General features: G+C 31.4%; 1 protein-coding gene across 2 annotated transcripts; it reads right to left on the bottom strand.

Moving 5' to 3' along the window:
• Positions 1–1,555: 1,555 nt before the first annotated feature.
• Positions 1,556–19,466, bottom strand: LOC134711364 (uncharacterized). Of its 2 annotated transcripts, none has more exons than XM_063571917.1 (6): positions 19,363–19,466; positions 14,660–14,824; positions 13,804–13,960; positions 12,308–12,343; positions 3,818–3,967; positions 1,556–2,017 (listed from the first exon to the last, which is right to left on the bottom strand). In XM_063571917.1, exons 2-6 carry the CDS (start codon positions 14,792–14,794, stop codon positions 1,761–1,763), a joined length of 735 nt encoding a protein of 244 aa, XP_063427987.1. In that variant the 5' UTR covers positions 14,795–14,824; positions 19,363–19,466; the 3' UTR covers positions 1,556–1,760. The 2 variants fall into 2 exon arrangements, with proteins under 2 accessions (XP_063427987.1, XP_063427988.1); XM_063571918.1 differs by having other exon boundaries at positions 19,356–19,396.
• Between the last annotated feature and the right edge of the window lie 5,500 nt (positions 19,467–24,966).

A 24,966-nucleotide genomic window follows, 5' to 3' on the forward strand; every position in this document is an offset into this window, starting at 1 on the left:
TGCAAATTACCCACGTTGACGTCACACCATCTATGGCGTAACGCTCACAAGATTGAGCGCCAAATTTGACTCAATCCAGTTTCTCTGTCTGTGTATTAAAAACGTCTTATATTTGACTACCTGTAGGGTTCTACCACAGGTAGTACCCTACATCCCGTAAAAAATATGTAAAATTTCCAAATTTCAATAAAACTTTTTTATATAATGAAAAAAACATTGTTTTCGCGTTACACTTTGTACCCGAATTTCCATAAAACTCGCCTGCTTAGGACTAAGATCGGGGATAAATTCGTTATCTACGTTCATATCCGTAGATATGGATATTTACGGATATGAACGTATATAACTTATATTATTTTCTATGTTAATAAATAAATGAAACAGTAGTTTACATCTGTTCGACAGTCATAAATCGATTCAGCGAAAACGTATCCGGGTCACACATCTAAACCGAGGAAAATCATCCATTAATAATATTAATACATGACACCATTAACTGTTAGTCCAGTCAATCTAGCATAAATTTGACCCTAATCAGAAAGTAATTGCAACAGAAGATTTTTAACTTTTAATCTATAGCATTATAATCCAAATATACACAGAAAAAAATCCCATAAAATCTTACTTGAGGAATACTAAAAATCACCTTTTAAATGCCTATGGAGATTTGCATTGAAAAGGGAGATAACTCTTGCAAAAAAAAGGCAAAAACATCAATAAAAATTGTTACAAAATTACAACTTTTTCCGCTTTTATTCGTTAGAATGTATTGATTCTTGATATTTTAGCGGTCTTTAGAGTATGACAGACAACTCTAAAGGTGTTTTCAAATATGTTATCAAGCTTTAATCTAAATGTCGTAATTAATTAGTTGACCATTTGTTGAATTTTTCAACATGTCAAGGTAAAGAATCTCAAATTTAATAAATAGAATTAAGCATGTATTCTTCTTTTTATGTTTAAAGTTTCTTTAGATAAGCAAGATTCTGAAAAAAATATAATATACAGATACAAATAGTACCAAATTTTCACATAACTTTTCAAAATGGTCACAAAGCTCCAAATTTTCAATTTCTTTAATGAAAACTGCACAAATAAAATAAAACTACCCATAACACTTCGGTTTTGTAAATTTCATGAGCAGAAGATTATATAATATAATTAAATACAAACTTATAACCCCATCAAATTATCATACTTTACATAAATTTCAAGAAAATCAACCAAAAAACTGACTAAAAAATGACTCATTTTTGCGGAGTTATCTCCCCTTCCAATGTTAACTTCCATAGGAAATTAAAAATGCTGATTTTGAGTTTTTCCAAGTTAGATTTTATGAAATTTGTTCTGTGTATATTAAGGGCATACTGCTATAGATTATAACTAATACATTTTCTGTTGCAATTAGTTCGAGGTTGAATCTTAGTTTGACTGGACTATGTTGGTATTCAATCGATTAAAAAAAAATGTTGAATTGAAATCACTCTATATAATAACAATAAGTTGGGAAACGACGAAGTTTAATGAAAATATTCATACTATAAAAAACTGGTACATATTTTTTTTATGACTACGCACTAAGAAATTGCAGTCAGTAATAATCCTTTAATGTTTACACATATAATTTATTTTTGTCTTTAGATCCGATCTCTGTTGAACATGCACAATTTCGCCATGATAGTTAATTGCAATATATTTATATTTTTAAAAACAAATAAAAAATACTCAGAAAAGAGTTGACAAGTAAACATCTGAAGCATTCAAGTCTTTGCGATGTATGTGCGTCCTCCCTGTGATGTGTCAATGACCATCATCTCATAATTGAACTGTCCTTTGGATTGTATTGTCAGCTTAATAAGTATGCTGGCACAAACAAAATACATGATAGATCCAAAAATGCACAGTACCGGCGAGTAAGGAAAAGTAAAGTCAAAGACACCTGTAAACGGTTGTAACAGCTTCGTGTAGTGTCCATACATAATCAAATATATGAATGCAAAGAGGAAAGTGGTCGTACCTTCAAAGAAAATAAAACATCGTATAAATATATTTTTAAACTATTCACGTGTTTACCTGAAATCACTAGGATTGTGGATCTGATTCTATTCTAATTTTAAACTCTGAATGCTTTTTATAATTAAATATGAAAATAATTAAAGGTTTTTCCTTAAAATATCAAAATATATTATATTTTATAACATGAGGTTTGTGTGAAATTTTGAATACATGTATCTCTTTAAAAACAATAAAAAATAGAGTTTAGCACTTTTTTTAGTTCGTATCATTATCAACTAACCAATGTTTATCACATTTCCTCTTATTACTATTATAATCCTAATACTATAGTACACTAAATGATAAAAAACAAAAAAAAACTTTCGACTCATTATGTACAACGGTAAACTATTTCACAATTCGTGAGATATTTATTGCTGACGTTTGTAAAATGAAACCAATAACTGCATTATTTATTTAAATTAATGGTAGTATGATGACTATATATTTTATAGATATCAGAACAGAACAAGTCATGTTAACTCAATTTTCGAAGAATTATTCAAACAAATATACTAACATGTTTTTCTTGCCGAAATTTAATTTACTTGGGACAACTGTGAAAACGTCTAATATGTACCTTGGTCATGTAATAATATTTTCTAATATGCAATTTCATAAACCTTTTCAATTGAGATTAACAATATTTTTAACTTTCTTTGATTGATATTTCTAATGGAGAAACCTCTTATATTCCAGCGCTGGAAGGGGAGATACTATAACTTTCAAGTTTAATGCTGTGGCTATATTTTTACTTAATATAGATAAAGGAAATGCCAAGCCTATACTCCCCAAACGAATTTCATACTATAATAAAGTTGAGTGCCATCCCTCTTTTTGCTTTGATAATCAGATTCATTTAAAATCACTGCAGATTTTATAAACTATACTGTCATTTGAAGTCGATCACAACTTTTTTCTCAGAAATAATGCAAAAAAAAAATGTTGCTGGAAATTTATAAGAAGCTGATGAAATTATATCAATAAATGTGTGCGAAATCTTGATGTTAATCATGAAAAGCCTTTCATGGCAAAATTCAAAATAGACAGTAAATCCTTTATTTTAAAGCATAAAATCTGTCAAATTAACTTGTGAGAGTGTATACTGACCCAATATGAAATCAACCTATAAGCCTGTTACATATTGTTGCTAGTCACTAATGGAACAAATCATGAATAATCTCTTATTTTTTACTTTATTTCTATTTTGAATATGGCTTCCTCAGGATAAGACAATATTGTCACTATGCAAGTAAGCAAAGTACCCCGGATTTTGCCTTATGTTAAACCCCTGGATCCCATTCGTATGTATTGCGCATTGACAGGTCACTGTGAAGGTTACGGAAGTGGTTGTGGCATAATGGTGTATCGACGAGTAAACCATGGGGAAAATTCTAACGAACCAAATATTTGTAGATATACAAATCATATACGAAATATGGAGATGTTACATACAATAAACGAGAGTTTTTTGGGAGATTCAGTTGCTTTATTATGTTAACATGTAACCAGTTATTAAGACTTCGATTAATTCAAGATATATGTGCAAATGGCGTTGTGCGTTGTCGTTATTGTTTACTTTTTTAATTGAGGTACAATGTATAACAATGACATTTAAAGACATGTATTTACTGATTCTGGAGGTCTGTGAAATCATGAGCCTGTATTGTTAGCTAAGTAGGAACAGGCTAGATAATATAAAGAAATAAACAAATACTGTATCATATTTACAAATAAAAACTATAAGAAATTAATTCAATACCTGACATAATCAAAGAGATACTACCAATAACTCCAAGTCTTTTGTGTGGATACCGTTTACAGTTGTACACTAATGTTAACACCAATGAGACAAATGACAGTATCAAAGCTAGTGAGCAAATTACAACAATGGCAGTATACGTTTTATGTACTGAAAGTAACAAAGGATTTACTGCAGTAAATACAACAGCTTTCTTTTTCTCTTTCAAATAGTGTTGTATTCTATAATATATAGCTAACCTCTCAATTTATTTCCAACCAGGTCTGTTTTCGTGAAGTTGGTCCATATTTAAAAGAAGGTACAGTACAAAAAAAAACCAATGTTACCTCTTTGTATCTCCAAACATTTAACTAAATTATAAGAATTGCAATTTCAAAAGCTTTTAGAATTATAGAATGTATTATATATGTCACCCCAGCTTTTGATTGGGTTACTGTTGCTCAGTCCTCATATTTCCATATTGTGTTTTGTATACTGTTGTTTGTCTTTTGTTTTGTTGCCATGGCGTTGTCAGTTTATTATCAACTGATAAGTATGAATGTCCCTCTGTTATCTTTATTAAAGTTTATTGTTTATGTTCGGGGTCATTTTTTAGTTTTTTGTTTTAACCATATTTGTTAATAGTGGTATTGGAAACAAGTTATTACAACTTATATTAACCCCTTTCTACTTTGCGGGTGCGAGTGCTGTTATGTTTCGGCATTAGTCTACTATTTTCGAAATCTACAAGGGTGTCTATAAGTGCAAGAGATATGTTTACTCTAAACACGGGTCAGTCATTTATCTAACCCGTCCGATGGACTATCATCGATTCCATAAGACCATACTCGCAAATGGTGTCAAGCGAGAGCCGAAAATTTAGTCTCGCCGGAACTGGTATCGAACCATGAACCATTGGTTCGTGATCATATAGTCCTACCATTCGCGTACGGTCTGATTACTTCATACGATGAACGTTGTAAGGATATTTTAACTGGAAATTGGAAATGTCGTAAATTTGTAATTTATAAAACAGGCATTTTGACTTATTGAAACAATAAAAAAATAATCAGTATAAATGAAAATTGAAATACAATCAATTTTTAGCTAAAAATCATTAGTAGTTGATAATTGCTGTTTCTCTGTTCTTAAAGGGGTACTAGCTGTCAAATTTATGGTCACCGATTTGACTCGAATTCTCATATTTGAAATATAACAATGTAAAATATTTATCCAACTATCAAAAGTCTAAAATAAACAGTTGACAGTGCATTGGATAGATAATATATAGGTTGGTTTCGTGTGTATTTTAGTCCAGACGTCATCTAATTAACTATCGATTTGACCTCAGATGACTATATAAGCGATGCAAACATAAATAAAGACATAAATAGGTTAAACTAACTCGTGCAATGGATTTTTATAGGTCTGTTTGATTTTACTTTATAGATTGAAAATAGATGTTTCTCATTGTTTTTAACCGTATAAGAATGAATTTATGTTCATCGAATGAGTAATCGAATGATTTACCGTAGTTTCACTTTCATTGTTGACATTATTTTTCTTTAAATAACCAGTACACGTACAATGCATGCGTTTTCAATCTCTAGCTAGGGGTTAAATTAAAGTTCACATGAATACGGATTTAAAGAGGTCGACTCATTCACTTGTAAGTGAATAACTAATTACCAATGTTTCTTAGCGTAATTTGACAAAATTGAACCCTTTTTGGCTGTTATAATAATAATGTTATATGTATACCTTTCATGAATGTGACCTACCGAATTAGACTATTTACCGGATTTGTAATCACATAAGCAACACGACGGGTGCCACATGTGGAGCAGGATATGCTTACACTTCCGGAGCACCTGAGACCATCCCTAGTTTTTGGTGGGGTTCGTGTTGTGTATTCTTGAGTTTTCTATGTTGTGTCATGTTCTATGTTGTGTGCTATTGTTTTTCTGATTGTCCTTTTCATTTTTAGCCATGGCGTTGTCAGTTTGGTTTAGATTTATGAGTTTGACTGACCCTTTGGTATCTTTCGGCCCTCTTTTATATAGGAACACAATTAATTTAGTGAACATAAATAAAAATATATATGGCAGCAAGCAGGGTTTAAGAACATCAGTTGTTCGATGTTAATAACATGCGTTTTGTTAAAAAAAACAATCATCTGTTTTTTTGGTCTTTTGTTAAATGTTGTTTGTGCTGTATTTAGACTCCGCTACAACAAAATTTGTCACGTATAAAATTGCGATTTTTATCCAACGCAATCATAGGTTTGAACGTTGTTTTCAATTAATATATATAAAGATTGCCTAACAATTTAATTTTAACACACTATTTAGTATGCAATTGTTAGAATGTTTAAAATATTTTCAAAACGATAAAAATGAATGCAATATTTCGCTAGACACACTAGCTAACTAAAAGTTACGACCATCCGGAAATGGGAGACAACTCTAGGGATAAATAAAGGCAACAGTAGTATACCGCTGTTCAAATCTCATAAATCCAAGGACAAAAAACAAAATCGGGGTAACAAACTAAAACCGAGGGAAACGCATTAAATATAAGAGGAGAACAACGACACAACACCGAAACGCAACACACACAGAAACGGACCAAGCAAAAAAAGTTTTTCTTTTTCGATTTTCGTGCAGTAAAAGGTTCATTTGAACCAAACCGCTTGTCTTAGACTCATACATGCTATTCGGTGGTTCGGTGATATAAAAACCAAATTTGATGCATTAAAACCTTCCAAATTTCGTTAAATAGTCATTTAAAAATTCCAGCATGATGGTCGTAACTAAAAAAACAAAAATGTTGAGGATGGTCGTAACGAAAATTTGTGATGGTCGTAACTCTGTTTTGAATAAGACCCAATAAGGCAAGTGAAGAGTTTTAAACGTGTCTTTTATTATATGCATATATAATATGATGTCTTTTGTTATATGCATATGTAATATGATGTATTTTTGATTTTTTTTTTTTGATTTTTACTTACAGCGTTAGATAAAGCAATTTCAACCCGTATTACACTTATCAATTCAAATTCTTAAAAAGTTTTTGAATAATAGTTTTTGGGAATTTGGATTTGTTTTGGACCGAACAAAGCAAGTCAAGAGTTTTAAAGTGTCTTTTATTATATTTATAAATTATGTTAAACATTTGTGAAGTTCTTTATATCAAATAATAAAAATTAAAAGGGGTGAAGAGAGGGGTACATGTAAAGTGCGAAACGGAAGAAATTGGAACGAATCGAGCGAAACAATACAAAATGAAATGAACAGTCATATATAATGAAAATATAATGTATAAAATTAACCAGAGGAAAATAGTTGAATTATTGTAAGCTGATACTTTCATCATAAATGTGAATTTCTCAAAAGTGGAGAATTCATTTTAAGACAAAAATCACAGCTCTGGTTATGATCATTCTTAGTTAGGAATAAAAAGCACGAAATGTATCAAATCATTTTTTAATTACAAAATAAATGGTTTTAAGGAAAAGCATTTTTAATGAATTGGACATAGCATGAAATAACAGTATCCTGGTTTTTTTTTCTTTTCTTGATGAATTGAGGATGTGCCTTCAAGCTGATTTTTAAATCTTCAATTTAAGATTGAAACATTAAGTCGAGAGAGCATTAGTAAGGAGTCATAATAATCTAAAAATATTGATAGGTTATGAAGGTCCTTATCTAGACTAGACCATTCGGTCGAATTCGCAGGTCCGTACCTGAGTGAAAAAACATTCGCTTTATTTTTAGCTTGGATATTTAGAAGTCATATTGTTTTTTGGAAAAATCAACCTGACAATAAGGTGCACTGTTATGTCCAATGACGAAGTCCATGAGTAGCGTGTAGCCATTCATACAATATAAACATGTAACATACACATAATGTTCAACCTGCATAGCATGGGGTTTGTATGTGATAGTTGCCACAGTACATTCAGTTCTACGTAAGTCCTTGTATTTTATTTCCTCTTAAATTCAGCGCGTGAAGCAATGTACTTTCGAGGTTAATACAATTTTCATTGCGACACCATGGCTTCAGTTTTCATTCCGTACATGTACCAATAATTAAAACTAATATCAATGATATACAGCAATACAAAATCGTTATGTAATCGATAAAAAAAAATAAAGACAACACGCTATACAATCCTGGGTAGAGTTCAATATCGTAGCGGCTACGTAGCTGCTATCAATATCTATGTAGCAACTAGTCTATAGCTACACGTTAAATAGTCAAAATTTACGAAGCACTACGCAGCTGTAATGATATTGAACTCAACCCAAGACTCCGAAGTGTATTTGTGGATTTAATTTCCTCTTGAACGACCAAAAGCCGAATATTTGATGGCCAATAGTTTATAAAAACTGCAATAGCTGATTAAATGTTAAAGATGATTGTTCAAATTTGTACGTTTAATAATTTCATCTGCCAACATGATTGCAGATATAAAAAAAAAAGTCGTAAATGAAAAACAAATGAGGGAAAACACGTGCATTTAATAATTTTATGCCTTAAGTCAACGTACAGTAAAACATATATTAGTACTCAACCCTAGCATACTTTTTGGCTTAATGCAAGTTGATAGGTTTAAGCTGTAGCTCCTAAATGATGAGCGTTTGGAATACATCAGAACTGTGTATGTTTAATTAATTCTCTAGCTTAATTTCTGCATATCATTATCAGAGTAACGAATAATATTTTTTGTAAAAAATCATACATGACATCTGAGTTTATTACTTTTACTTAAAAATACATTAATTAAAAATTTGTCTAAATACTCGAGTTACGGTCATCTTTAAAAGTTACGACCATCATCCAAAATACTATAGTTGAATTTACGACCATCACACATTTAAAGTAACGACAATCATGCTCGAATTTTTGAATAACTATTTTACGAAAATTGGAATGATTTTGTTTATCAAATTTGGTTTCAATATCAACGAACTCACGATAAGTGTATATGAGACAAGCGGTTTGGCTCAAATGAACCTTTTACTGCACGAAAATCGGAAAAGAAAAATGTATCCATAGAGTTGTCTCCCATCTCCGGATAATCGTAACTTAGTTACGACCATCCGCTTACCACCAGTGTCTATCGTATGTAGATGATAAGAAACTTTTGCAGCCCAATGTACATATTGCACTTGAAATTAGCTGCCTTGTAAATAATACATAATTTGGATGAAATTCAAGATTATTTACAAAATTGGTGGTTGAAGTTTGCAACGTTCATTGGACAATATTACCGGATAAAAGGACGATGCTGTGTATTAAATTATTCTTTATTGTTCCTGTATCTTTTCCGTTAAGGGTCTTAAGTGTGGAGCCGGTGGATCCAAAAGTTTTATCTTCTCCTCCTCCGTGGTGTCACTCGCCGTGTTAACTATTATGATTTGGAAAGTAACATTATTGAAAGGATGTTTGTTTGAGCAAAAATGTCTTGTGAGAGGACAGTTTTGTTGGTTTTGTACCCTGAACGATGGTTATGGAGCCGATATTGAATTTATCCCGTGTTTCTCCCACATACTGAATGCCACAAGTGTCACATGTTAATAAATAAATTGAGTTATCCGTTTTACATTTGGAATTTGAGTAAGATGGTATAATTTTGTTTAGTAACGGAACTGATGAAAGAACTGCTTGCATTGACATCATTACAACACGAGAAATTCCTTTGACCACATTGTTTTCAGCAACCGGGAAGTGGAGAAGGCTGCTTTGCTTATACAGATGCCACTAAATTTTCAGGGATGTGTTCAGGTCTTCTGAAGGCCATGACTAGGGTTGAGGAAAATACTTTCTTGAGATTTTGTGTCCATACTAGTGCAGTCTATCTGGAGATAGTGTTTGTCAATGAAATATAAGTTGTTGTTCTTCAGCACTAGTTTTAGAAATTCACTTTGTGCGTTGATGGCTTTTGCTAACTCGGCTGTGTATTTTTATGTGCCAGTTTAGGTTGTATTATGTATTGTAGCTGTTTTATTCTGTAGTTAATCACCACTTCGGGTTTGTCATGCATATCTATTGTATAGTCGTTTTATGAAATTTACTGTATGCAAAAGTATGAGTTGTTCTAAATAGTAAGGATGTTCTTGTCACAGGCAGAAAACACTGGCGGTATTGGTCACAGCTTTTTGGAACTTTTTATCCTCGGTGCTCTTCGACTTTGTATTTGTTTTCGCTTTCGGGCTTTTTTCATCTGTGCGTCGCTAGTTGGTCTTGTGTGGACGGGACGCGTGTCTGGCGTGTTGGATTTTAAACCTGGTGCCTTTTGTTAGCTATTATTCGTGTGTTTCTCTGTCCTATATATTCTCTCATTTTTATTGTAGTCCTGTCATGTAATGTTGTCATTCTAATGTTATATTCAACATTGTCATAAAAGCGGTATGTTTGCATGCCACAAAACCCAGTTCAACCCACCATTTGTTTCTTAAAATGTCCTGTACCAAGTCAAGAAAATGGCCATTGGTATATAATAGTTCGTTTATGTGTGTGTTACATTTTAATGTTGTGTTTCTATTGTGTCGTAGTTTTCCTCTTATATTTGATGAGTTTCCCTCAGTTTGAGTTTGATTTTTTCTCAATCGAGTTATGAATTTCGAACATATGTATATATTTAGAAATGAACAAGGCACTCAGTTGGAGGATTTTTTTTTTCGTTAAGAGTGTTCCATAACTCTTTGCACGCTGCTTTTCCTTCGTCTTGTGAAATGTCGGTATATAAAGAAGACACATCCATGGATGTGACTATAGTATTGTTTGGTAGTTGATTGAGTTCCATTTTCTTTAGATAATCAGTCGTATCCTAGATGTAAAACGGTAGTTTTTTCACGTGAGGTCTTGAGTGATGGTCTACGAATTCGGAAATCTTTTCAGTTGGGTGACTATTCGCTGAAACAATTGGTCGACCTGGATTTGCCCGTTTTGTGTTTTTTAGGCAACATAAAAAATCTTTCAGCATTTGCTTCGTTCAAGAGGTCGAAGATAATCAAAGGTGTCATTGTCGATATGCTTTTGGTCGTACATCTACGCATCATACACGCCAGACACGCGTCCCAAAACTCAGACAAACTGCCCTAGTCAAAGGATCTAAGTTAGTTCTTTTGTAATTTTTGATATAGAGAACATACTGTGTCTGTTGGAATGAGGTTAACATGTATTCGAAACAATTCCTATATAGTATACATACTCATATGATCCCACCCGTGAATAATGAAACGAATGTATATCAAAATGGTCCAAAAATCCGAATATGGTCGGACCATATTAATATACGCAAAAGGTCATGAACAAACGCTTATGTTCCAAATAATAGTAATCAAATGTTCTGGAACATATAAATTATCTACTTTTTGAGTCAAATGATATATTTTGCGATGTTTTCAAATCTTCTTCTACACAAAACAATAAGGGGCAACTTATCTGCTCAAAAAGGGTTACCAGTTTCTTGGCAATAGAGACATCGACCTGCGTACTACTGTTAGTGCCGATGACTATTCACGATACAATAACGTTTTAAAATAAAATGTGGTAAAATTGCCAATGAAATCACCCAACTCTGATTCACGTGGATGCTATCAACTTTTAGTTATAGTATGTTATTCACTCGACGCTCATCACCAAAGGGTGATTGGGAAAAAAATTATGGTAACTACATGTTTTTAATCGACCGGCATAAAAAAAACTTCCTAACGTTGGGCGTCTGTTTGGCTGTAAGTAAAATATAAGTACGTAGCCACGTTCGGTCAGAAGGAGGACCTTGAATCCGATGGCTCACGCAGAAAGAATATACAGCTATCTACACTTTAAGAATTTTTGCAACAACTCTTTGAAAGGTTCGTAGGTGGTGGACGTTCCTATCAAATTTATTCTGATTTCCCAGCGAAATCTTAATTTCCCTGAACTTCATACCAGGATTTACTTATTATATTTACATGTAAATTGAATTGGTTCTCTTCCTGAACATGAATGAAATGTTTGTACTGGACGTTAATCAACCAATAATTAATTAATATTTAAAAAATACTTTATGCTGTGGAGCAGGATCTGCTTTCCCTTACGGAGCATTTGAGATCACCCCCAGTTTTTGGTGGTTGCTTATTCTTTAGTTTTCTAAGTTGTGTCATTTGTACTATTGTTTGTCTGTTTGCCTTTTTATTTTTATCTATGGCCTTGTTGGTGAATTTTCGATTTATGAGTTTGACTGTCCTTCTGGTATCTTTCGTCCCTCTTTTACTCCTTTGTATAAAAATTAGAGGCAACATAAAGTGCAAAACCGGTAAATTAAATGATAAGACGCAAACAATTACGATAATTTTACTCACATTTCCGCAAAAATGTTTTAGTTAAAAAATACAACCAAAAACAAACATCCACAATCATAAAACACTGGTACAAATATATTTTTTTTAAATTAATTACATTACAATTGAAAATATATTTTCACAATCGAAATATGATAACTATACAAATAAAACTTACTTGGTAAATGGAGAAAATCCGCCGCTGATAAAATACCTACAAATCATACACCAGATGTCTATAAATTCTTTCACAGGTCATATATGTGTTACAGGGAATTTGTAAAATCAGTGATTTTGTAAAATCACTGAACTGATAAGTGATTATATAAAATCCCTGATTTTGACCAGTGATTATACAAAATCCCTGAAATAATTTAAATCTTTTTTACAGATTCGCTGATTGTTTTCATGGAATATGTAAAAATAGATTCCTTCTCATCGATTAAACATTTTTGTGAAAGAAGCCTACAGCATTATTAATTTTAATACCAAGTGAGCAATTTGAATGCCCTAAACAACTGACATACTGTAGAAAAATAGCTCAGGCACAGTTGTCTTTAATTAAAGAGCAAACATATACACATAAGTAACTCCAAATAATTAAGGGAAACTTAAAGTGCAATATATGGAACCGGGAAAAATATGATGAAATTTTGGAACTTATTGTCAAGCTACAGTTTGTTATTGTTTTTCCTGTAATTACTGTGAAATAAAACTAATTATTTCATTTTTCATAATCAAATATAAAAAACGGATTATTATGTTGATTGCTGTCATAAGAGAAGAACAACAAATATGTTTAAAGGAATAAGGAATTGAGTGGGGTCGGTTATTTAATCCAGTGGCAAATATTAAAGTCATGCATATAAGGGCCAGAGCATGTTATTGTGACATGATAATTGATATATAAAAAAAGGTATGAAGTTCTTCAATTTGGAGATGTTAAAAAAAAACCGTTAAAAAATGCTATCGTCTTGCTACCAAGCAGGGTATTCTGTTAGGGTCATACACAAAAAAACAGTTTGAACCCACTGATTCCTTGTTTTTGAGCGCATCAGCTGTTTCAATTGTAAACTTTATATCTTTTCGACAAGCTGTTAAACTGTCTTCCATTTGTGATGGACAAGGATTTGTGGTCTAAATATCTGTTTATATGCCTTTAATACATATATCATTATACACTAGTTTTAGCTCATAGTATTTATTAAACAAATACATTTCAAAATCATTAGTTTATTTTTAATATTAATATCAACAAATATAGCAAGTTAAAATTGCAATCAGGGATTTTACAAAATCCCTCGCTCTATTTTCAGTGGTTTTATAAAATCTCTAACAATTTCATGGATTTTACAAAACCACTAATTAGTCCAGTGATTTTACTTATTCCCAGTAACATATGCATATTCTAAGCTAACGTTTTGGATTGGTTGACATATTTAAGTTTGAATGTATGTGTACATTTTGTTTTTGTTAATAGAAACGTTTTGTTTTAAAAAAAAAATGCAACAAATAAGATGTGGTCGCAAGTTGAGAGAGCGGGTCTGGATCGCAACCCTTGGCTAGAGAAGATGCATCCACCTAGGATATGTATAAAGATTCGTTTTGAAATATATTCATTCAATGAATCATTGTTTTCATTGTGCAGTAACTAAATTTATGAATACAACTTACCTTTAAGATGATAGTCAGTATTCGCCGTTTTTATAAAATATCCTAACAACATCGCTACACAAAATTTATCAAAGCAAATTTGCATATAAAATGTTCCGAATACAAATTTTAGTAGATTTTGTTTGGTTGAAACTTTCTTCACAAGGCTTATGTTTCGCTGAAAATAAACAATGGAATACAATTAAATATGTCTGAGTACAATGCTATAAGACAATTTGTTTAAACTTAAAACATGTGTGCCTGTCCAAAGTCAGAAGCCTGTAATTCAGTGGTTGTCGTTTGATTATGTGTTACATATTTGTTTTTCGTTGATTTTTTTACTTAAATGAGGCCGTTAGTTTTCTCGTTTGAATTGTTTTACATTGTCTTATCGGGACCTTTTATAGCTGGCTATGCGGTATGGGTTTTGCTCATTGTTGAAGGCCGTACGGTGACCTATAGTTGTTAATGTCTGTGTCATTTTGGTCTTTTGTAGATAGTGGTCTGATTGGCAATCATACCATATCTTCTTTATTATATCAAGGTACTAAAGATTAAGTAACCCGAATAATTCAGTCGTTATATTCCGCTGATCTACGAAGGCTACATTAAATAGGACACGGAAAGGGCTTGAATTATTCGAGTTAAACATTAAGCAAATGAAAATGAAACTCACCACTACCTTCATTGTTCTACGTTGGATGTACACTGATTTATTGTTTATCATGATGCGTTGTGAACATCTATGTATCGGAACAATCATCATTGACGAATCTTTGGAAAAACTACTTGATGAGGAAAAATATTCAAATTTTCACTTATTGTTATATTTTGACTCCAAACAGTTTTCAAATTATTCATAAAATTTTGTTAATACCTGAATCCAACTTTGCTCCTGTAATTTTCTCCAATCGTATTCAAAGATCAGCCATCCTGGTGTAACAACCCCACTTAAAACCACAAGAAAACCAGCAATACAAGTACCTATAGCAATTTGTCTTAATTTCTGCATTTCAATTTGAGGTTGAGAGAATTCTCCTATCTGTAGAAAATGTAAAACAAATATAATATCAGATACATTTAACTGTTAATAAAAACAAAAACAAAAACAATTTTACGAAGATGCTGTATTTACGATATTATGACATCTGCGTCCGTTATTGCTTAATATGCAATGTGTCAATGACTGGTCAAGCAACAGCAAGGCATATACGTTCTTACTCTCAATTATTTGTATCTTAAATTAATTGGTAAAAACGTAAATTTTTAAAGTCAAGATAAGGTTAACATAGTTAATTAAGAAATAATTCTTTCATGTCAGACACTAATATCAATTAAACAAGGGTTGGAATTACATTTGTCAATTTCTTTATACCGAGCGTTGGCGAGTTGTAAATTGATGACAAATTTAATGCCTACCCATGTTAATATTTTGACAAACAATAGGTGGTCTAGGGTATTAAAAATTAATTGTAAACATATAAAATTTGGTTCTTAATTTCATTATTTATTAAATGGACTTATTTATAAGATCATCAAATTAATATTGGAACTAATTGTTCTATTGAATATCTATGTAGATATACCATAGAACTACCGAAATAAAAATCAAAATAATGAGAAATAAGAAGGGATTGAAGAATGATATTAAATTTCATGACGATATAACCCAAAGATTTCTTGGACTGTTAGCTAGACTAAACACGAGCGAGATGTGAAATAATGCCTGGTTCTGTAACTGTAGTGTATATAATTGAAGAACAGAGTACAGAATAAAATTTGATCTTTATGACTATATAGATAAAAAAAATAATTAAAGATTTTTTTAGATTTAAATAAAACAAACTAACAATATAACTTGACTCCATTTTTAAAAACTTTATTTCTGTTTTACAATAAACTCGTTTTCAACACACTTGAAATTTATGAAAAAAAATTAAAGTGGCGAAATTGAAAATGAACAGCACATGCTGTTCCACTGCAGAGGTAACTCCAGTATTAGAAAGACTTTTGTATTAAAAATGTTCAAAATTACAGTGAAAAATGTAACCATATGGTGCGATAAAAATAAAATAAATCTTATACTTAATAATACATCTTATACGGCATCAAACTTATCTTCCTCTCTCGTAACAAATTGTTTAAATACTAGAAGTAAACTATTGCAATAGATTTTCATTATACCTTTAATTTTTTATTCACATTTATATATAATTGTTTGTTTTTTACTTCCATTTTGTAAACTGTTTATCCATTCGGTCATTACCATTTATTGTAAATGCGTTTGTGCCAATAGAATATTGTCTATTGTCTTGAAATTTATATTGATATTGAAAAAAGAAAATATTATACTAGGTTCTCATTTCTATTAATTTAAAAAAAATAAATATAACACCAATTATCAGAATGAAAAATGTGTTATTTGTCATATGAAAGCTAATCTGTGAAAAGTATCTGATGTGTATTAAATATTGTTTCAAGCGCCATCTTTTGTGTGTATTTGTGATGTATATGTGCTGTTAGAACGGGTATGCATTTTTATTTTCATCATTGTACTGCTTTGTTTTTCTATTGTCTTATTGAACATTTTACTTAATGGTTATTGATACTAATATTACAGTCTGATATATGAATGAAAGGGGCATATTTTCGAGCAAGAAAAAACGATTAGATAATTTTGATTAGGTAAGAGGTAAATATGCATCTATTGTTTGTTTTCAAGAGACTCACAGTAATGAGGATATCGAGAAACCATGACAAGATGAATGAGGTAGTACATGCATTTTCAGTCACTGCAACAATAGAAGTGCTGCATGTTGTTAGTGTGATGTTTAACAGGGGTCTAGATTTTAAGATTCATGATTCTAAGATAGACCAGAAAGTTCGTTTTATTGTTTTAGACTTATCATTATATGAACAAAGCTTAACCTTTGCCACTCTTAATAGATTTAATACTGATGAATAATCATTGTTTAGTGATATTTAACACAACATCACTTGCTATACATATACTAGCATCTTAATGTGTGGTGACTAGAATGTTGTACAATATTTTCAAATGGACACTTATAATATTCTGCACAATAGAAATTTTGATATAAGATTGAAGAAATTTCACACACTTTTAAATTTTTCGATCCATGTACAACCTGTAATCCAGATGACAAAAAGTGTACATGGCGTCAAACCTCTCCTATTAGGCAGAGTCGACTAGATTATTTTGTTATTAAGTGTAGACAAAAATTATACCTGGATACAAAACCGATCTCCATTGTTTTCACATTTTCTGCCAGTCTTGATAAAAGGGATAAGGGATATTGAAAGAAGATACACATAATTTAGATATTATTATGAATACAGCCTCTACTGAAGCGTGCATCACTTCGAAACAGAAAGTAGAAAATGTAGAAGGCGTCCAGAGGGATGCCCAGGAAGGGTATACAGTTCATTCGCTTATGTGATACACGCATTAATTGTATTTCCAGATCAATTATAAAGAGACTTCTACTGAGAAAATTATAACATATCCGATCGATATTGAACAGGGGTATACCTTTTTCGCTTTTATTTAGCTGTTACAGTGTTATTCCGTTTATTCCAATCTATTGATAATACTTTGTGTAACCATATGTCATAATTTCAACTTAACTATCAAGAACGTTCGGTTGAGCGGTTTCCGTTGAAGCTGTTGTATTGTATTGTTAAAAGCTGTAGACACTGTGTTTGTTTCTAAAAAACGGTATGCTTATCTTAAACTATAGGCCCAAAGAAATCATTTGCCATGCACAAAACGAAATTTAGATTGAAAGGATATCTTAGTTTCGTAGCTTTAATTAAGTGGCGTTTTTTTTTTATAATTCTTGATTTTTTATTTCCTCATTTCATTCAATATTTATATGCATTATATTAACAAAACAAAACAAAACAAAACAAAACAAACAAACAAACAAACAAACAAACAAACAAACAAACAAACAAACAAACAAACAAACAAACAAAACAAAACAAAACAAAACAAAACAAAACAAAACAAAACAAAAAAACAAAAACAAAAAAAAAAAAAGACAAAAAAAAAATAATATAAAAAACCCAACATAGTTATTGTATTTATTCATGTACTCGTAGAGAAAAAAAAATATATATATAGCAACATACATTTTAACCAGGTTTAATCCACCATTTTCTACATTTGAAAATGCCTGTACCAAGTTAGGAATATGACAGTTCTTGTCTATTCGTTTTTTATGCGTTTAGTTATTTGATTTTGCCATGTGATTATGGACTTTCCGTATTGATTTTCTCTGAGTTCAGTATTTTTGTGATTTTACTTTTTGTATTTTGTTGTTATTTTCTCTTCCCGATAATATCTGGAAATCATATAAAACCAATATTTTAACTCCTATTATCATAACATAGTAATACACATATATGTATTTAGAAATTAAATGTGTATTACTATGTTATGATAATAGGAGTTATATATATAGGATGCACACTTACTGCTGTCCAATTGGATGTTTATATTCAGTTAAGTTTGAGTTATCTTTCTTAGATCATAAACTTAATTGTTGAAATGGTTCCCATTTTTTCACTTACTGTAGGAGTACTGTGAAAGATGGAAGATAGTTTTTCAATAATATAATAAGTTTTCAATTTCTTAAATGCAGTATTAACACAAGGTAACAGTGAGTTCAATCTACCCGAATAAATATAGTACTTCATGAGAACAGTGAGAACATTTTCAGAGATATTTATAATATCTGATCCCAAGAGGATGTTCTGTTTTGATATCAGAAGCTCATAAATGCAATCTGAATTTAATCAACTAGTTGAACCCAAACATTTTTGACAATGTAAAATTCCCCAAAAATATGTTCTATTGTCTTTTTGTTTCATTACAAAAACTGCATAGGCGTGTTTCTTTAAGTTTACACTTAAAATAGCAGATCATTAGTGCATAACATTCTGTGCAAAATATTGTATTGAAAAATGATCAGTTTATTACTCAAAGAGCACATAAAAGGATAGAAAAGAACCCAGTGAACCTTTCCATATGCAAAATTTCTTTCCACTTATGTTGTGATTTTATTGGGTGTTCCTGACAAAAGTAGACAAAAATATTTAATAATATTAAATGGCGGTTGAAACTTCAACGATTTTGGAAATCATGTTATAGTCACTCCAATAATCATAAACCAACCTTGAAGATGCCAACAACACTGTTAATATATAAGACTACCATGAAGATAATATAAAGTGTTTTAGTCATTATTTGATGTACTAAAGATATGCTTAATATAAAGTGGAAAATAAAAAGACAACGGCATGACTGAAAAACGAAATTCACATTTCATACAAATAAAGTTGTTTACACACGGAAACAACACTCCGATTTATAATAAAAATATTCCATTCGAAGCAAGATCTCAGACCTGCTTTAAGCACCGATTCAACTTCGAATCAAGAAATAAGAATATACAAAAATTGCCCGAAAAAGTCTTGGCTGGTGAAAGAACAGAAGTAGACATTTTACAGACCTGTAAATTATAAAATATAAAAAAAAATGAAATCACCTTTTACCTGTATAAGTATGTGCTGCAATGATCAATATCCGGGTATGATTTATATTAAATAAAAAAACAACAACATACGTGTGCAATGTTGTGGTTAATGGCTCAAAATGTCATGCTTGGTATGACTTTGCCTCCCATCAGAGATAGAAAAATAGTAAATTAACTACAGTTGCTAGCTATATATAGTACACTTATGAAAAGTGCATACAGTGAGTGTATATAAGAATCTTTAATATACACCTTGTGATCCAATTATCTATTTTTATACATATAATTTATATGACATGTGTTTATAGATATAAAATTGAGAATGGAAATGGCGAATGTGTCAAAGAGACAACAACCCGACCATAGAGCAGAAAACAGCAGAAGTTCACCAACAGGTCTTCAATGCAGCGAGAAATTCCCGCACCCGGAGGTGTCCTTCAGCTGGCCCCTAAACAAATATATATATACTAGTTCAGTGATAATGAACGCCATAACCGACCGTGCGAGGACTGTTTAGCCAGTCGAGGTCGTTAAACACTTCAATTTGTTTGAACGCCATACTTAACTCCAAATTGTACACAAGAAACAAAAAGTTAAAATAATACAAGACTAACAAAGACCAGAGGCTCCTGACTTCGGACAGGCGCAAAAATGCGGCGGGGTTAAATAGTTTATGAGATCTCAACCCTCCCCCTATGCCTCTAGCCTTTATGAAAAGCTTGTAATGTACAAAATTGCTGAATTAAAATCAATTTCTTTCGAGTCACCGATATATACTAGGGATGTCAACTTGGTGAAGATTTACTATTCGACTACTCGTTGGATTTACCGAGCGAGTACTCGAGTATCGCTTTGTAAAACATTTAATAAATGCAAACACATAATAAAAGGTCCTTGTCTTATGAAAGTTAACCCTTTTTATTATTACCTAGGAGTAGATAATAGTCCAAGGATTTGTATACCATTATTAATAGCTCATTTACTACATGTACTAATTATGTAATTTGTCAATGATCTAATCAAGTAATTAATCAATATCTATAGAATAATTATCTCTCAAACAACAGTATTTGGAAAACCGTAAAAATCATTTAATGATCAACAAAAGGGTGCAGGATGATTAGAACTTATATATTGATGCCTATTAGACATTTTCGGAAAGTGTTTTAAACTTTTATGTTTACATTTATGATGACATTTACAGATAATTGTAGAGGGGTCATTTCAAAGTGTACAATATTGACAAATTGAAAATAACTCAAATAATTTTTTTTTCATTCAAATAAACGAAACAAGTCGTTACGCCTGCATACAAAAGCAGCAATAATATTAACTATATGACGAAGTTTTCTCCTCGGATGTCTGCATAAATTTATAATTTTTCAATTCTCCAATAGAATGTTCAACAGTGACTCTGTATTCTTTGACTAAATTATTAATTTTGCGACACCTCCTTTTAAATTGTCCGGTTTTCGATGTATTTGTGTCGTGTTTAGGGTGTCATAAGATGATATCTATTAGGATATATTGTATCTGCCAGTAAAACTATTCCTTCAGGAAAGTCAAGCTCCGCATTTCTACTAATTGACCTCATCAATGCAAACTGTTGTGCGTCATTTTGATGTCCCAAAAACCCAGCATCAGTATAGCATATTTTTACCTAAATTATCGATGACAACCTGAGTATGTACGCAATGAAAGTGGCAATGTCCAGAATAATTAAGCTCCTGAGGCTCAACAAGTGGCCTGTAAATTTCCGTTGAGGTACCGTCAATAGCACCCACTGCCATTGGGAGTTTTTCCCAGTTTCCCATCTTTGCTGTCCATTCATTAAGAGGTGGCCAATATACCAGATGATGAAAATGTTGGTAAAACACGGGAATGCACCTATTAATTTCATCATGTATTGTGGTAACGCTTACGTCAATAATTAAGGTAAGCATGTGGTAACACGGATATGATCTTAGCCAAAGCATGAACAATTTGCAATTTGTCTCAATATGTCTAAAAGTGTTTTGGGTGTTTCAATTTCTGAGGGTCGACACACCGAATGTGTTGTATTTTAAAAATATCATTTGTCAACTTTTTCTAGGACGAGACGATTTCTCAAATTTGTTAGGTAACTTACAGGCCTGCTGAATAAATGCTCTGACGGTACAGCAGCAGGGGAATGACTAATATTATCTAAAAGTGTAAGCCATGGATAAGTGCTTTTGTTCATATATTCAATATCTGTGTGGAGGAATTTTGATTGACAGCTAAATGTAAACACTCGAATGGTATTTTAATTTTTATTAATGTTGATTGATATATGATTTCCTAAGAGGCGCTCTCAATAAAAATATGTTTTTGTTTTATCTTAAGAAAGCAACAACATTCTAGTATGAAACCGATTAGTCGAGTATTATTTTGGTAATCGATACTCGGTACTCCCGTGCGATTCGATTACTCGAGTACTCGTTGACATCCCTCATATATACCAAGATGTATAGGTTACACTGTATACGAAATCTCTTGATTACTAATTCAGATCATCATAATCCCTGGTATATTAAGATTTGTTCGTTAAATTGGAAGTAAATTGAACATCTGTTTATCAATTAAATCAATCTTATTAAAACAAGTTCTCATCACTTGCTCCTCGATTTTTTATATGTCGCTGTGTGATAAAAAATCGAGGAGCAAGTGATGAGAACTTATTTTAATAAGATTGCCATTAAATCGAATTAAGCTGAATCCATCCTAAATTGTAACCCAACATCGGGATGCATAATAATAACACAAAAATAAATCTGCTTTATAATGGCAAAATAGGGAGGTATTGGGGTTTAAACGGTAGAATCATTATGAAATCGAGATAAGTTGATAAAATCTAAACTTCTGTGAAATATGTATTTTGTTTTTTAGAAAGTGTATGATATTATCTTTGGGTTTGTAACTGCAAGTTGACAAATAGTTCTTATAATACGTATGCATTTATATGGTGTACTATATAATGATATGGTTTCGCACTAGTTATAAATATTAAATACATTACTAATTGGAATCAGACGAACAGATTAATAAATAAGGCGTAATATATACAATTTTGTTTTAACCAGCTTGGATTTCATATGCCACTGCACTAGAGGATCCACAGTTTGAGCAAATTAACGTTTTTATTCGTCATCATGGGGTTACATTAGGAACCTTTTCTTTGGTACACATAGTTTGTTAATTGAAGTTGGTCTTAGGTCATAACATCCGTCAGAATTAAGTTGAACTGAAGAAATCAAACGTCGATACCCTTGAAACTTTTTGACTGCCCTATTCTAGTGCTACACAGAATGCGATGAATACTTGATATTTTGTTTAGATCAAATTAGGTTTGAAGCCGTCTAAAACTTTATTATGTTTTTTTGTTTCTTGTTTTCATTGATAATGAGATGTGATGTGGGTTTATTTCTGTTATCTTCATTCATCTTTTCTTACCCTGAGCAATACAGAGGGTGCCAATTAAAAGGCATTATCTGTGTAACACCCCTAGATTTTTACGGTGTTCGTGTTGCTCAGTCTTTAGTTTTCTATGTAGTGTTTTGAAGACAACTGTTTTGTTTTCTCGTTTTTCTCCATGAATATGTATCATAGAGTTATTGATAAGGGTGTTTGCAGGAATGTGGTCATTGAAATTCATTTTTATACAGTTTGAAAATAGGAAAAAGATAAGAATGTGCTGTATATGTCATGATCATAAGTAAATATCCGAGAACTTTTTTTTCATAATACTGCTTTTGTTTGTTTTACAGTAAATATATTTGTTGCTATATTTGCGGATACTGGAGTATTTTTTGTTTATTTGTTTAAGTAAAGAGAACCTTTGTAAGTTTTGGGAATATTGCCAAATATGAACAGGAAGGCAATTAAGATAATTATCGCTCTTTTGCTAATTTTTCCTTTGCTAATTTTTTTTTATAATATTTTTTATTATATACTTAGACTGAATATAAACATATGATTTTTACTGTATCATAAAAGCATGAAATTAACGTAAATTCCATATTTTTCGAATTGGTGATTATCGGGCTGATATGAAAAGTTTATCACAGGCTTCGACTGTTATCACATGCCTTTCCGTAACGTTATCGCATGGCAATCCGGTGATACTCGGCAAATTCCGGAAAATACACCTCAATGCTACGTTTTCAGTGAAAAACATTACAAAGTAGACTAGTGTACAAAACAAATATATGGATTCTGGAAAGTATACTGTGTAAAATAATAATTAAAATTAAGTAAATACAAAAGGTAAAAAATAAAGATATTAGATAAATGCATTTTTGAAAAGTTTCAAACCTAATTTAGAAAGTTACTACATTTCCAAACTGTGTTCAGTATGTATATTGTTAAATTTTTTTTTTGTCGATTCGTCCATATTAAAATGTTTTTCTTCTCTGTTGAGGCATATGATAGAAAGATTTCATATCGATTGTACTAGATTTGGGGTCCGACGTCCGTGAACTTTTCACTCTTTGAACTTCTATTTGGTAACCACGTAAAAGGATCAATATATTAATCTGTTATTTTTCTCCATTGTTAAAGGATATGATAAAAATATAATAACATGTCATTTTTCATATCGCATGTATTATCAGCCCTCGAGCCATGCGGCTCTTGGCTGATATTGAACCTAGGGCTGATATTACATGCGATATGAAAAATGCCATGTAATATTCTGATAATATCATGCTATTCGCTCGAGATGGAAAATTATCGCTAGAAAGGAAGGAGTTATGTGGCGTTGCTAATGAAATTGACATGAAATTGACAACGTTGTCATAGGTAAAATAGCGATAAACAGATTAATACGCTGAGATGATCAACGATAATCTATAAATATATCATTAGTCGCTGAGCTTTCAATGCATTCAATTAAGTCCTATTGTTTTCTTTTTATCAATCCCCGCAATTGGTACATTTAAAAATCGTATATATTTATTCCTAGTTGCATACATTGTTCAAACTTTATTTTGTTCAGACTATACCTACATTTACCTTGGAATACTTGAAATTAACTAAATTGGTTTGTTTGATTATCTATCTGAACGTATGTTGACTATATTCAGAGTTAGTAAGTTTTCAGAAACATTTGTTAAAGTTTGATTAAAAGTCATTTACTATATCGTCAATAATGATAAGCAAAAGTAGCGGACCTGAAATTGTTTACTGTGGGACAAACGCATTTTTCTGTTTCCATGTTGAATTGCTCCAATTTAAGACCACAAGAAAAATATAAAAAAAATAGAATAACAAAAATACCAAGCTCCATGAAAAATTGAAGACAGAAAGCGCCTTATCAAATAACAAAAATGAAAACTCAAACACATTAAACGAATGGAAACAATTGTCATATTATTGTTGTGGTATAGGCGTTTGCTCGTGTAAATGATGGTGGAGATAACCTGGTTTTAAAGCACGATTAACATTTAACTGATACGACAGTCGTATAGTTTATAAAAGATGTTTAAGACGCATCATTTGGGCTAAAACAAAACTAAATACAACATCAAGAATAGAAATGTCCGAATAATATAATAGTTCTGCATTCGCATTCAACATGAATGATTATATGTTGATATGTTAATTA

The sequence above is a fragment of the Mytilus trossulus genome, chromosome 3, assembly GCF_036588685.1.
Source record: "Mytilus trossulus isolate FHL-02 chromosome 3, PNRI_Mtr1.1.1.hap1, whole genome shotgun sequence".
Taxonomy (NCBI): Eukaryota; Metazoa; Mollusca; class Bivalvia; order Mytilida; family Mytilidae; genus Mytilus; species Mytilus trossulus.